The 13192-nt window shown below is 42.5% G+C and overlaps 1 protein-coding gene across 3 annotated transcripts in view; it reads left to right on the top strand.

Moving 5' to 3' along the window:
- The window catches only part of TYMP (thymidine phosphorylase), a 159142-nt gene that overhangs the window by 89088 nt on the left and 56862 nt on the right, over nt 1–13192 (top strand). For all 3 annotated transcript variants that reach the window (XM_069229455.1, XM_069229456.1, XM_069229457.1), the window contains exons 7-8: nt 4755–4884; nt 11226–11344. In XM_069229455.1, coding sequence (XP_069085556.1) covers nt 4755–4884; nt 11226–11344 — 249 coding nt within the window. The remainder of the gene's footprint in view (nt 1–4754; nt 4885–11225; nt 11345–13192) is intronic.

Raw genomic sequence — 13192 nt, 5'->3', positions numbered from 1 at the left:
TAGTAGTGAAGAATGAATTTAAGAGTTGTAAGACATTAAAGTTGAAAGTACATGTCCCATTTTAAATACACTGCGCCTGCCCTAGGGACTGTTTAGGACCTACCGTAGGGTTGATCTATATGCTTTTATAAAGATGTTTTAGGGCTGGCAAAAGGTTATTTTGCCAGATCAACATGGCAGTCTAAAACTATACACACAGGCTGCAATATCAGGCCTGAGACACCTTTAAAAGACTACCTAAGTGGGTAGCACAATGATTGCTGAAATCCCACTAGTAGCATTTAACTTCCAGCTCCTGAGTACATGGTAATACCACTTTACTAGAGATTTACAAGTAAGTTAAATGTGCCAAATGGGGATAAGCCAATTTTACCATGTTTAAGGGGAGAGCACCTTAGCACTGGTGTCGCGTTGGCTCTCACTGTACTAATGAGGCTGCTGGATTTTGGGCAGCAACATCACCTGAATTGTGGGGAACTGAGTTTGATCTCACACCATGTGACAACTGTCGGCCCAATCCATTTCCGGCCAGCTCTCAGCACCTCACCTACGCCCAAGAGCAGGGGAGATTTGTGGCAGCTGAGCTCATGACATTGTGACCTCTCAGGGAAATCGTGGTGGGTCAGATCCTATCCTTTTCTCCCAGTTACATTCATCTCACAGATGCAAAGACAAACAGAAACAGAAAATGGTTCATTAGGTTTTATTGAATCAGCTGCATTCTAGATAAAAAGTCATGGACTGCAATAATTAGGGTGATAAAACATACTAAAAAGAGAATGGTGACAAGAAAAGTGAAACACAAGGAAAGTCACTATGGGAGATGTATGATTCCTACCTACTCCACTAATGTTCTAGGTTAGAGCACAGCAGGATAAGCCCTAATCCACCCTTTAGGACCCCCCGGGACGACATCATCCCCCATACCTGAGTATGGCAGTAGTGAAGAAGCCTGTTGTCTATCGAGACACAGTCCCCATATAGATCAGGGAAATGGCAGTCTCAGCAAGCAGCTGCAGCGAAGTCAAACAACATGCGGTGGCAGTCATCTGGCTGGAACCTTCCTCTAACATACAGGGGGCAGAGAGATGTTTTATAATAAATCAGCTAGTGTTCTGAGAAAAGAGTCCCCATGTAAAAATACATATGTTTCTGTGAAATGTTAGAGACGCAATGTACCACTTTATGCCAGCAACACTATCTTGTTGCAGCCTTGAGCAAAGCACAGAGTGAGAGAATGTTGTGCTAAGAAATGTAAATGCATTCCTAGATGAAAGAACAGCAAGATAGAGGAAAATAAAACATCACCACAAATGTGATAATTTCTAAAAGAATAAAAATGGAATAAAATGAAATGTAACTAGGCTAAAGGGCACGGGCAGCAGGCTTATTTGCTAAAATAATGTGCCCCAAAACACAACTAAAATGGTGTCACTACACTGGTTAACAGTGGTAAAGTGTGCAGAGTCCTAAGGCCAACAAAGTCAGCAAAAACAGCAGGATTGAAGGCAAAAAGTAGGGGAAAACAACACCAAAGATTCCAGGCTTAACATTTACAAACTTCAAAACACTCAGAACACAGAAGCAAGACTAGGTATAGGTGTGAATAATCAGGACTTCCTACACTTATATTACTGCACTGGCTAGCAGTGAGTGCATCGCTAGCATTCAAGGCTAGAAATCTCGCCCACAAATGCCAAACTGGCCAGCTGTAAAAAGAAATCCACAAATATGTCCCTAATAGGCTATCATGCTTATGTGAAAACAACCTCTTAGTTGTATTGAATTTCTCCTAGGCTGAAAGAGGTGACCCCTGATTAACCACACATGCTCCTAAGTTATGGAATGCGGTCCCACTCACATGCCAAAGCCCTATCTAAAGCTTTGTGGATGGACCACAAACAAAATACCTCCTTCACATCAGATCCCTTCACCTTCTACACATTGGACATCTTCATGCTGGAAGAAGGCAAGATTTTGCAACACCCTAGCAGGAAAAATGCTGCTTTGCCTGGAGTGCTTTGAAAACAATGACAAAGACAATGTTTGGGCCTTTCATTGTAAATTAGGAGGATCTCTAGTTGGTGATATAAGGAAGGTGCCTAGCTTCGATGTAAATGCCGGTCTGTTTTTCATGGAAAGGCACTTCCCATCCACCTTTTTACCTGATATCAATGCTTCAGTACAGTGGTGTAACGAAGGCCCCCGCAGCCCTCAAGGTACTTTGCAGTGGGTGCCTCCTCATGTTTCATTACGCCACTGCTTCATTACTGGCAGCGTAACCCTCAACTGCCTATTTGGTGCCTGCATACCCATTACATACTGCCCACTACGGTTAATTTTGATGCACATAATATATTTTATTTACTTATGCACACAGCACAAGCTCATTTGTCTTGCGGTGCACGGAAACGCCACACCATCGCCACCTACAAGTAAAGCACTGGAGGCTCTCATTAAAATATACGCACTTTCCCTTTCAAGTTGTGGGTTGCTTGCCAAAGACATACAATTATAAATATGTGTTCACCCCTGACTCCCTACACCCCCTTAATAAATCTGATTGGTATCCTGAATGAATTTCACCAGTCCTCATGTCCATGAAATTGCTTTAACAACACAAGGTTAGAAGATCTCAGTGAAGATAGAAGGGGCCTCCACTCCTCAATGAGAGGCACAAGTTACACAAAGCCACTGACAAAATGTTGGCTTGTCCGTCACAGCCAGTGAACACATATTACCAGTTTTCTCTGTTTCTGTCTGTGCCCTGGTTGCTTCTCTTCCCTTTGTGACTATGAGCTCTCACTGCCCCCAGGGAGGCCACCATTCCCATGTCATTGCTGGGGGCTGACAAAGTAACCTACCTCTCAGTGCATTGAAGCTGACGTGGCTTTCGCCACAGCCTCGTCCTCTGATGTGCGGAACCATGGCACAGGAGAGCAGTGGCTTCCCAAAGTGGGATGAAAAAAGTAGGAGGTCTCTGAAATGGGCGTGGCCTATGCAATTAAGGGCATAGCTTACACACTTAAAATACAGTTGTGTGATTTCACTGGTTTGCCACCAATATTTTGGTGCCTCTTTGAGCTTTAAACTGACATACTCCTAACATCAACCTGACTAGCTTTGTCAGTGGTTGTTAGCTGTTTAGGATAAATGAGAATCAAAAGTGATTTTGTTATAAATAATATTGAAAATGTTTTAATTCTGAAATTATGAGACTGTGAATTAAACGTTACTGAAGAAGGATAGTGGTCTTTAGAGTTTTAATCCCTCCCATTATGTTCACTGTATGTTAGACATGTATTCCCTTTTTCTCTCCCAATTTCCTCCATCTGCATATCTTACATCTCCTCTCTTCCCTCTTCAGCACCCTCTATTGATTCCCTCCTGGATACAATTTCCCTCATCTCTTTCACTTCACGCCCCTAAACACACAATGCACCCACAGACCTGTAAGCATTGTATTTTCTTTTACCTTCATCTTGTCAATATTTTAACTGTGTACCTCCTTCAGAGACAGAATCCTGCACAGAATAACAATTGTAATTGGAAGATGTGACTACTGATCTGTGCACTGTGTACTGTGCTGAGAGGCCAAGGATTGGATGATCATGTATTCTGGCCACCTTCCTGAGTCACTGACAGGCAGTGTGAGAAACTTGCACTGTCTTCAGCCTCGGATCCAGAGATCTTAATGGTGGCCCATAATAATCATCTGAATGCAACCCAGTTCAAAGTATGCTCTATACAGGAGGAATATCCTGCATGACAAAATACAGAAACACAACATGCCAACAGCAAACACTCTTAGGGAATGCAGGATTAAGTCAAATGTGAAATATAAACAGGAACTAAATCTTTGACATGAATTACCATAATGTTTTGTACATTCATTGTTCAGAAATCGATCAGTGTTTTTGTCTGTAAAGTTAAGAACATGAACATAGGGCCTGATCGGGACCCTTTTTCAATGTCTGCAAATTAATGACTACTGGGCCTGAGATCCAGAGGGACCCAACTCACTTAAAGCCCTAGCGTCCCATGTGCCACCAGACATCCTGACCACATGCTTCACACTGAATGAGGTTCATGCTTAATCCATGGCCTAAAGCACACCTGTCACTTACAAGCCAATACGCTGATTGCCTCCTGCCCACCATTTATGGTAGGACCGAATCAAGAAGTTTTTAAGGTGTGCAATTTTTGCTACAGTGGTCTGCAGTCCCCACAAATTTCACTTGTGGGACTGGAGTGGAGAACCTCATTAGTCATTTGCAGCCAGGGAACTAACTAGGTATTTCTTGACAGGTCTGGGGACAGAGGTGTCTCTTGCAATGTTTGAGAGTAGTGGCACACCAAAAGATGGAAATGTTGATTTGAGGTTCTGAAATATATTGTGTAGCAGTGGTATACAGTGTAGGTACAGATCAATGCCAGATTCTCAGTATATCCCCTAAAGTTATGTTTACATATCCATAAATCTAAATTAAAATCTTTCACATATTCATTGGTTATGCTTAAATGCTATGATTAAACATTTGGCATGGATAAAGTCCTTCCAGATCTACAATGGATGTTGTCATCATATAGGAACATTGACAGAATCACATCTTGGGTATATCAACCTGTTAGGATGTGTGCTCCTATTCTACAGATAGAAGCACACAACATTTTAGATAGACTGAACATAAAAGCTGCAGTCAAAGCTCACACCTGGCTCTCCAAGAGTTTGATGAATGTAAATGTTCACTCAGATGAAGAAGATTCTGGAAGAGGTTGGCTGCTGCATCGTGGGGCAGACAGAAGAGCTGGTTCCTGCTGACAAAGTCCTCTATGCGATGAGGGACATCACAGCTACGGTGGACAGCCTGCCTCTCATCACAAGTATGAATCCTATTCACTTGTTATCTTGGGAGCTTCAGGCTCAATTTGTTGTCAGTGCCTACCAATCACAAACAGTACAAATACCTTGTCCATCTGCTTCTATAGTTACTCACACCAAAAATGTGAAACAAACAAGAATTCATTAAATGTGCTAAAAAAACACATTTTTCAATTTCTACTTTGGAGCCGCGTCCAACGGATGATCATAAGAATTGTGCATGTGTTTTATGTTTTATTTGTGGGTGTGTGTATATATATATATATATATATATATATATATATATATATATATATATATATATATGTATATTTTTTTTTTAAGCAGAAAAATTAAACAGTACTATGGTCTGTGGAAGGGGCAAGGTCTTTGAAGTGCTTAAGTCACTCCTGTTCTCCTCTTCACACTACTCTCTCCTGCAGTCTCTTTTGTAGACATTTAAGCTCTTTCTCTCCTCATATCTTTCTGAAACACAAAATCTGCATATTTCACACCTCATCTCTTTCCTCTTCAGCACCCTCTTTTCTTTCCCTCCTGCATGCACTTCCTTGCATCTCCCTCACTCCCCCAAACCCCCACCCCCCATACAGGCACAATACATCCCTCACCTGTATGCTCTGCATTTTCTTTAACATTCACCGTCACAATTTTTACAACTCTGTACCTCCTTCACACACTGTCACATACAATCGCAATTACAATTGGCACATCTGAATATTACTCTGTGCACTCTGCAGAGAGGCTAAGTGTTAGAGGCTGGGTATTGGTAAGGATAGGTACACACCTACCACTAGCAATACACCTGCAACACAGGGTTGTGTCCAGTCAAGGTCCCGCAAAGTAGCCCCTGGCTCAACCCCTTGTAGCCTGCCAACGAGCAGTCAGGCTTTACTTAGGAGACAGGTATGTAAAGCATTTTAATACACCAATACAGTAAATAAGTAAGAGATAACACACAATACAAATCCCACACCAATTTATAAAAAAATTAAATATTTTTATCTTTAAAATTACACCAAAACAACAAAAGTCCAACATATGGAACCAGGTATATGATTTTTTAAAGAGTAAGAGTAAAACTGGTGCTTAGAAGCAAATAGCACTCGTAGGGTAGGTTGCACTGCAGCCGTCCACTATGTAACACTTTTACATTTACTTCTAAAACTGTTTCTTGATGCAGGACAGCGATCCACAACCCAAGTGCAAGGTTTCACAATCTCTGAGTTGCTCCTTTGGACGTTGGGACTACAGTTCCCACAATGCACCTAGCCAAAACCTTGCAAGTTCACTGGATGCACTCCAGGCTGGGGACCTTTGTGGAAGTTGGTGCAGGGAAGCTCTTTTAACCTGTTGCTTCAGGGAGTCCACTCCTGAGTGTTTTTTAAGCAAGGCAAGGTCCTTTGTGCTATGGTTCAAGTGTGCAGGCCTCTGGGTTGCAAGCCAGGGTTTCAGCACAGAAGTCCTTCTTCTTCTTGTGGTTTCGGGCAGCAGATCTGAATTCCAATGCAGCTCAACCACTTGTATTCAATCATCTTGGGGGACAGTCGTTGGGCATCCTTGTCCAATGAGTTGCAGGGTACCACACATAAGTATGACAATTTCTTCCAAATTGTCGCATCTTCTTGTCCCATAAAGCACTGTACTTTAACATTCCAAGATGGACGATTTTCCTCCAGAGGAGTAAGGTCTTGCTAACCCAACCCCCTGGTGTTGCTCATTTCCATTGACTCCTCCTCTGAACATCTGAAAATTCCTTTCCTAAACCCACCATCTATCTGTGGGGTAGAGGGATGAGAGGGCAGGCCTGGCTGCATTCCTTTGTGACTGGTATCCTTTTGAAGCCTGAGCTTGATTCACTAAGCCCACGTCCTGGCCTGTCTTCACCATCTGTCTATCTCCCCATCAGAGAACCTCTGCTCAGTGCAGGCCACTTCATCTCATCAAAGAAGCCTGGCTAATCCTGTTAGGGCTGGCCAATCAGGAGAGGCCCTAGTAGGCTGGAATTTGGTTTACAGTAAAGAAAGTCTCATAACTTATTTTCTGCATAAGTTGTGATAAATTCAACAATTGCAAATTGCTGAATTTATTATTATCATTCATGTGAGTCCTTTCATGGCATTGTATCTTTTTCCCAGCAATATTTAGGCTTATGTAAAATATTTCCATTATAGCCTCTGGAGCCAACTTTCTACAATGGGGGAAAATGAAAGGTGCAGTTTCCCTCGCAAGGGCATATAAAACATCTTTTATAATGTCCATGTCTATAGTTACATGGCACTCTACCCCTGGGGCATCTAGGGGAGACCTTGGGGGTGACATATATCAAAATAAGGTAGATTGTTACTCTGGAAGTACCTTTAATTCCAAAGTCAAATTTGCATACATTTGACATTTTAAATGCTTGCGGTAGGGTTTCCTTTAAAAATGACAGCAGGCACACAGCAGTGCATACTCCAGTGCAGGAAATCTACTGGGCTTCTAAACTTCCCTGTCCTACTATATACTAGGGATTTACAGGTAGTTTGAATCCTCCTGCCCTATTACCTAGTAGGGACCCATAGGGTCTGTCATTGCCAATTGGAATTATAACATTGTGCCATTTGACCATATACCTTTAATTCATAGCACTGACCCTGGGCCTGTTAAGCAGAGCCCAGGGCACAGTCAAGGTCAGTTACCATCAGTATCAGTCAGAAACATTATGGTGGGGAACATGTTAAAAGGGTGACTTTCTCACACCAAGTATTGGATGAGCATTTATTCCAAACCTCTTTATTAATCACTGAGAGGCACTGTGAGAAATGTACACTGTGTTCAGCCTGAATTCCACAGCTCTTAATCATGGCCCACCTGCAACCTGAACTTACACAATTACACAAAAGTGGAAAAACTACTGAAACATACCATTCTGGAAAAAGCAAATACTCTTAGAGAATGCAAGAGTAAGTAAAACATGAAATGTAACAAGCATTTGCAATGCAATGGGTCTCGCTTTTGCTCAACTTACAGCTATTAGCGTTGTAAGTCCTAACCAGACTTTTATTGCCACATAAATTGAAAATAAAAAGTAATACAGTTTTACATAAGCGAGCCGGTTTAAAGCGCCACGCCATGAGCATGAAGGAGCACATAAAAGGAAAGAGAATTTTGCTCGCAGTCAAACCGTATTGGCAAATGTGCAATTATCTATGTAACAGGGTCAATGTCATGCAAAGCGCTCGACTACAGCCCAGCAAGATCGCACTGCATACGAAATAAAAAGCAAAAGTAGTCCATAAGCCATGGGGAAAACATGGAGCCTCATATGTTTTCAGTAGTTGACCAGTGCACTCAAGGAGGGTTGAACACCAGAAAAGGCATGACGTAGGCATGCCTTTCACAAATGGAATTAAGTGATTTTTAAAAGGCAAGCCCACAAACCAACGAAACTGATGGGCGTGCGATGGGTATGATTAAAAGCCCACAGAGAGATTACAGCAGGCTAGAGCGCTTGGTGCTCGAACCTAAAAAGGAACAAAATCGCTGTTCACAGCCTGAGAGGGCAGTGTCTGTTTTTGCTGCCTGCAGCTGTCCCCTCTGGTGGGGCACAAAGAGGAGGCAAGGACATTTACAGATGGGGCACCGGCCCAACCAGGCCATCCTAGCGATGCTATTAAGGGTAAGTAGAATACTTTATTGTTGGTAGTTCGTCCCGCTGGGGGGGGTGGTATAGGAAGGCAGACTCTAAATGAGAATTTCTGCTCTTTCAAATCCTCTAGCAGAGCGTTTAGCCCCCGCCGGGACAGTCTCCACAGCCTGCAAATGCAAAGTCAGCTCTGTTATCGCTGGCCTAATCCAAGTGGGACAGTATAATGGTCCAAACCTTACATTGCTGAACCAGCAATGCTGAATCTGCCCAGCCAGATTTATGACTCAGAGTCCTGAATGATGCCAAAAGTGGCATAATCTGGTCTGAACGACAGTGCTGAATGAAGTCTAGGACTCTCATTCTTGATATATCACAGTAGTTCCTGTTTAGAAAGGTGGATCAATTCTGTGCCTTTAAGTGTAAATTCATTCCAGTAGTTCCACATGTTCTTCTGCGTTCCTTTGAGTCCACGGACTAGATGGCTTCCCCTGAAGCTGGATATGTAGGTGCACTGCCCTCGTAAACTGGAATCGCCATTAGCAGATCATGTAGATAGAGCTGTCATGGCAACTCAAATTAGATTGAGCACTTTGGAAAGACTAAAAACAAATAATCTCAGATGTGTTCATGGTTGATATACAACCCAGACCGCGACTACAGCTGTCATTCATTGTGTAAATGGCTGCACAGTACAGATAGTCAATTAGAAACCTTTAAATAAATCATTAGAATTGTACGTCTAAAGACAACACTTCCTTTCAGTGAGCTAAGTCAACTATGTTCTTCAACTGTGAGTTAAGACTGCCTGCGATTTACATAGATGGACGTCAGAGAACAACAGCACAACGAAGAGTTGTAGAAGACACAGGTTAGTGGCTATTTTGATTTTCGTAAGATGCTTTATGAAAAAGAGCCTCCAAACCTGAGCAAACCATGGCTTGCGACTTACAAATGTCCCTGTTCCTCACCAGGTATCAAGCTCTTCTCTGATTACTCCAACAGGAATGCCATGGCTAGTCACAAACCATCAATTGCCCACACCGCTTACCTGCATTCAGCCATACAGCACACATGGGATAATACAGGTATCTAGTTAACAGAGATGACCAAATCCAATGGCCTCTGGAATGCCCCTGCCGAAGAATAAGGGATGCAGGACTGTTGCTTACAAACCAAGTATGCAACTATGCGAGTGCACCCCCTTCCAGGCTAAAGGATCTACCTGACTGGAGTGCTGGAAGGAAAGTTGTTTGTAGTTTTTGAGAAAAACACTCAGTTGAGGAAAACTGTTCGCATGAATGGCTTCATCAGGACATCGGATGTTTCTCAGTGAATGCACCTCAAATTCCATTCAGTCTATTTCAGTATCAAATAGAATACTTGTTTCTGTTTTTTAAGGGGAAGCGCCAGCAGCCCTCTGTTCTCCCTCCCTCGTCTACCCTGCTTGGCTCCCTCCCTCTCTCCTCTGTCATCTTTCTTTCCCCTTTCTTCTACAACTCTGCTTTTTCTTGATCTCATATCCATTCCTGCTTATACCATGGTACCGCTACCCCTAGCTACTCTCAGGGGCTACTATCCATACTGCTACCTGTATGTATACTCTAGAAGAGAGACATCTATACCCCACTTTTCTACCACAGTTTTGTACCTTTACCCCCACCTTTGTCCTCTATCCTTCTACACTGCCACTTCTACCTCTGCCTAGTACAGCTACCCTTACCTGTACCTCAGTAACTTTGTGCTAGTAAATCAACCCCACCCTCTACCATAATGTCCTTGCCCCTACGGAACCATTTTACACATGACATATTCCATAATACCTCTACATTTACCCACACTCCCTATAATTACTAGAGCACCTTTACCACTATACCACAGTCCTCCACCGACAGTGCATCTAAACCATAGTACATCTGCCTATATTTCTGTACTTCTATAATTATTTACACCATAGTACCTCTTTTACTACAGATGCCCTAGTATTGTTACTCCTTCCTATACCTTAAATCACTTAAATTTCAATTTTCTGTCAATCCTGACCCTTTATCTCCCTACTTGTTTTCTTTTGCTATTTTATTTTCCATCCTTTCCCCTTTTATTGGTGATCTATTTGATGATTTTCTTCATGATTTTAAAGGAAAGTGATTCTCCTAATGAAATTGGCTTCTCGAGACTGGTAAACCTGCATTCTGCTGTTGGAGAGTCTAAAAAGCTTATCAAGCTTGAGTCTATTGATGAATTTGATCACAGTGGGTTATGTGAAGGATTCAAGACGATTTTATGATTAATGTTTTTATCCCATTAATACAAGGTGAATAAGGGTGCACGTAGTTTAGCTAATGGTACACATTTATCCTGTACACAGAAATGTATCCCACAGCTAGAGGTCAGTGTGGGAGGACTGGGCACAGCATGTTTACTTGTACTTCTAAAAAATTATTCTCACCTCAAGCAGTTTTCCCACTCCACTACAAAATGCATCTGGCCTCGGAAAGATTACAGTGCACATACCAAATGCATCTGGCCTCAGAAAGCTTGTCCCACACTGGGCTTGAAAGTTGTGTTTTTGTGGAATATTCTGCCAAGAGATGAATGTGTGTGCAGGACTTTTGCCTGGCCAATCTGGATTCTGAGGCCTTAACCCACAGCCACCTCTTCCAGCACCCAGTAGTTTATTCTCTTTCTTAGGTTAAATTGCTCTCCTGTTGTGTCCAGGTTCTGTGATGTGTAAGAAGGCCGCAGAATCCCTATCTGCCCTGATCCTGGATGTGAAATATGGCAGCGCAGCCTTCTTTGACAGCCTCAACATTGCCCGAGAGTTGGCCCAGAGCTTGGTGAGTAAAGAACAGGAAACACATTTCTCTCCTTCAGAGATAAAAAATGTATTTGCAATTTTTACCAATCATTTGCAAAGCCAATAGGTCTGGCATTGGCTACCACCCTTTTGGCAATTTTTGTTTTGCCATGATTTTTGCATTGTTCAGGAAGCTGCTTAACGTTTGTCAATCTAGAAAAAAACATTGACTAAAGGCAAAAATCTTTTTGGTCTCAAAAAAGCGCACATTCCCATAGTACTTCCTAGCACTCAAGAGAACTGTTAGACCTGTCAGCCTTAGGGTGCTCTTACCCCAATCGTTTGCCTACTTACCTTCATTTTTATGCTGAAATTCGTTTGACCAGTGCTAAAGTGCTTGCACTCACTCCCCTAAACATGGTTACATTGGTTTACACCTGATTGGTATATTTTATTTACATATAAGTGCCTTGTACAGTGATGTACCATATACCTAGGGTCCATAAATTGGATTCTACTACTGGGCCTGCACCACATATTGTGCTACTCACTTAAGTAGCCCCCTAAAACATGTCCCAGGTCTGCCATTGCATCTCAAATGCACTTTTAAACTACCAATTCAACTTGGAATATAACCCCCTTGCCAAGCCTTAAGCTCCCATTTTATTGCATATAAATCTAAAGAAACGCCCCAGATATCCCATAGGGCAGGGTGCATTGTAATTAAAAGGTTGGACATGTACATTTAAGCTTTACATGTCCTGGTAGTGAAATAGTAGTACATTTGTGTTCCACTACTGGGAGAACTACCAGTCCCATAAGATCATATTGGGTTGCCTTATGACATGTAATAAGTGCTAACTTTTGATTGAGATCAGGTAAGCATTACATGTTTGGTATCTATGATATTGTAAAGAAAAATCCTCTTTAATAGTAAAGTACGATTTCAATTTTGAAAATGTCACTTTTATAAAGTTGCCATTTTCCTGCTCGTAGAGATTTGGTGCCTACAACCGTTCCTGGGTCACATGAGTGTGTGTAACTGATAGCTAGACTTTGTGAATTCCTCCCAGACAGTCACAATAGAGGGACTAGATGTGCCTGAATGAGCTATCTGCTGGCAGGATGGGGGTGGGTAGTCCGGAAATACCAAGCACTTCAACAGATAACCTCTGGAAATGTCTCCCAACTTCAGAGGAGGTACCAGATATAAAAAAGGGTCCTCAGACCCACTCTTCAGTTCACTCCTAGACCTGTGGAAGAACTCAGAGTATTTACTGCTGTTGTGATCATCTGTGCACTCTGCAAGACTATTTTGCTGCATGAAGCCTGCCTTGAACCCTCAGAGGCCAGAGCTGCTGTTTGAGCTCTGGACTACCAAAGTGACTCCAAGGGCTAGTTTGCAGGGATTACAAAAGGTTCCCACCATCTTGAACCCACACCTGAACCCAGCCCGAGTGAATCCTGAAACCCCAAGTGGTGTCTCAACAGTCCTGGACCCTTGGTTGTGGTGCTAATCAGTGCCCAGATAGCCAAAATCCCAAACTTTTAACTTTGAACATTTTGGCTAAGAACTGCTTTGACAACGGGGGAAGACTGGGACCAACCTGCTCACATTACCAGTCAGCTTGACTTTGTGGCTGCTCCTTCTATTTTCTTCTCCATAGCAGCTAATCCTTTTCAGTGGTCCTTCAGCTTCTAAAAAAGTGACAAAGGGCCTCATTTTGATTTTTGCAGACAGGTTACCCCGTCAAAACGGTGACGGATATCCCATCCGCTGAAATATAAATCAGGTCCTAAGTCCGAATGTAGAAATCTTCACTACGACACCACCCGCAGCCCTGCTTCGAGGAACCTTACTTTCTCAAAATATTTTTATTGAAAATTC

Source organism: Pleurodeles waltl, chromosome 4_1, assembly GCF_031143425.1.
Source record: "Pleurodeles waltl isolate 20211129_DDA chromosome 4_1, aPleWal1.hap1.20221129, whole genome shotgun sequence".
Lineage (NCBI taxonomy): Eukaryota > Metazoa > Chordata > Amphibia > Caudata > Salamandridae > Pleurodeles > Pleurodeles waltl.
The sequence above is the reverse complement of the archived record's forward strand: the minus strand, read 5'-3'. Positions and strand labels throughout refer to the sequence as shown.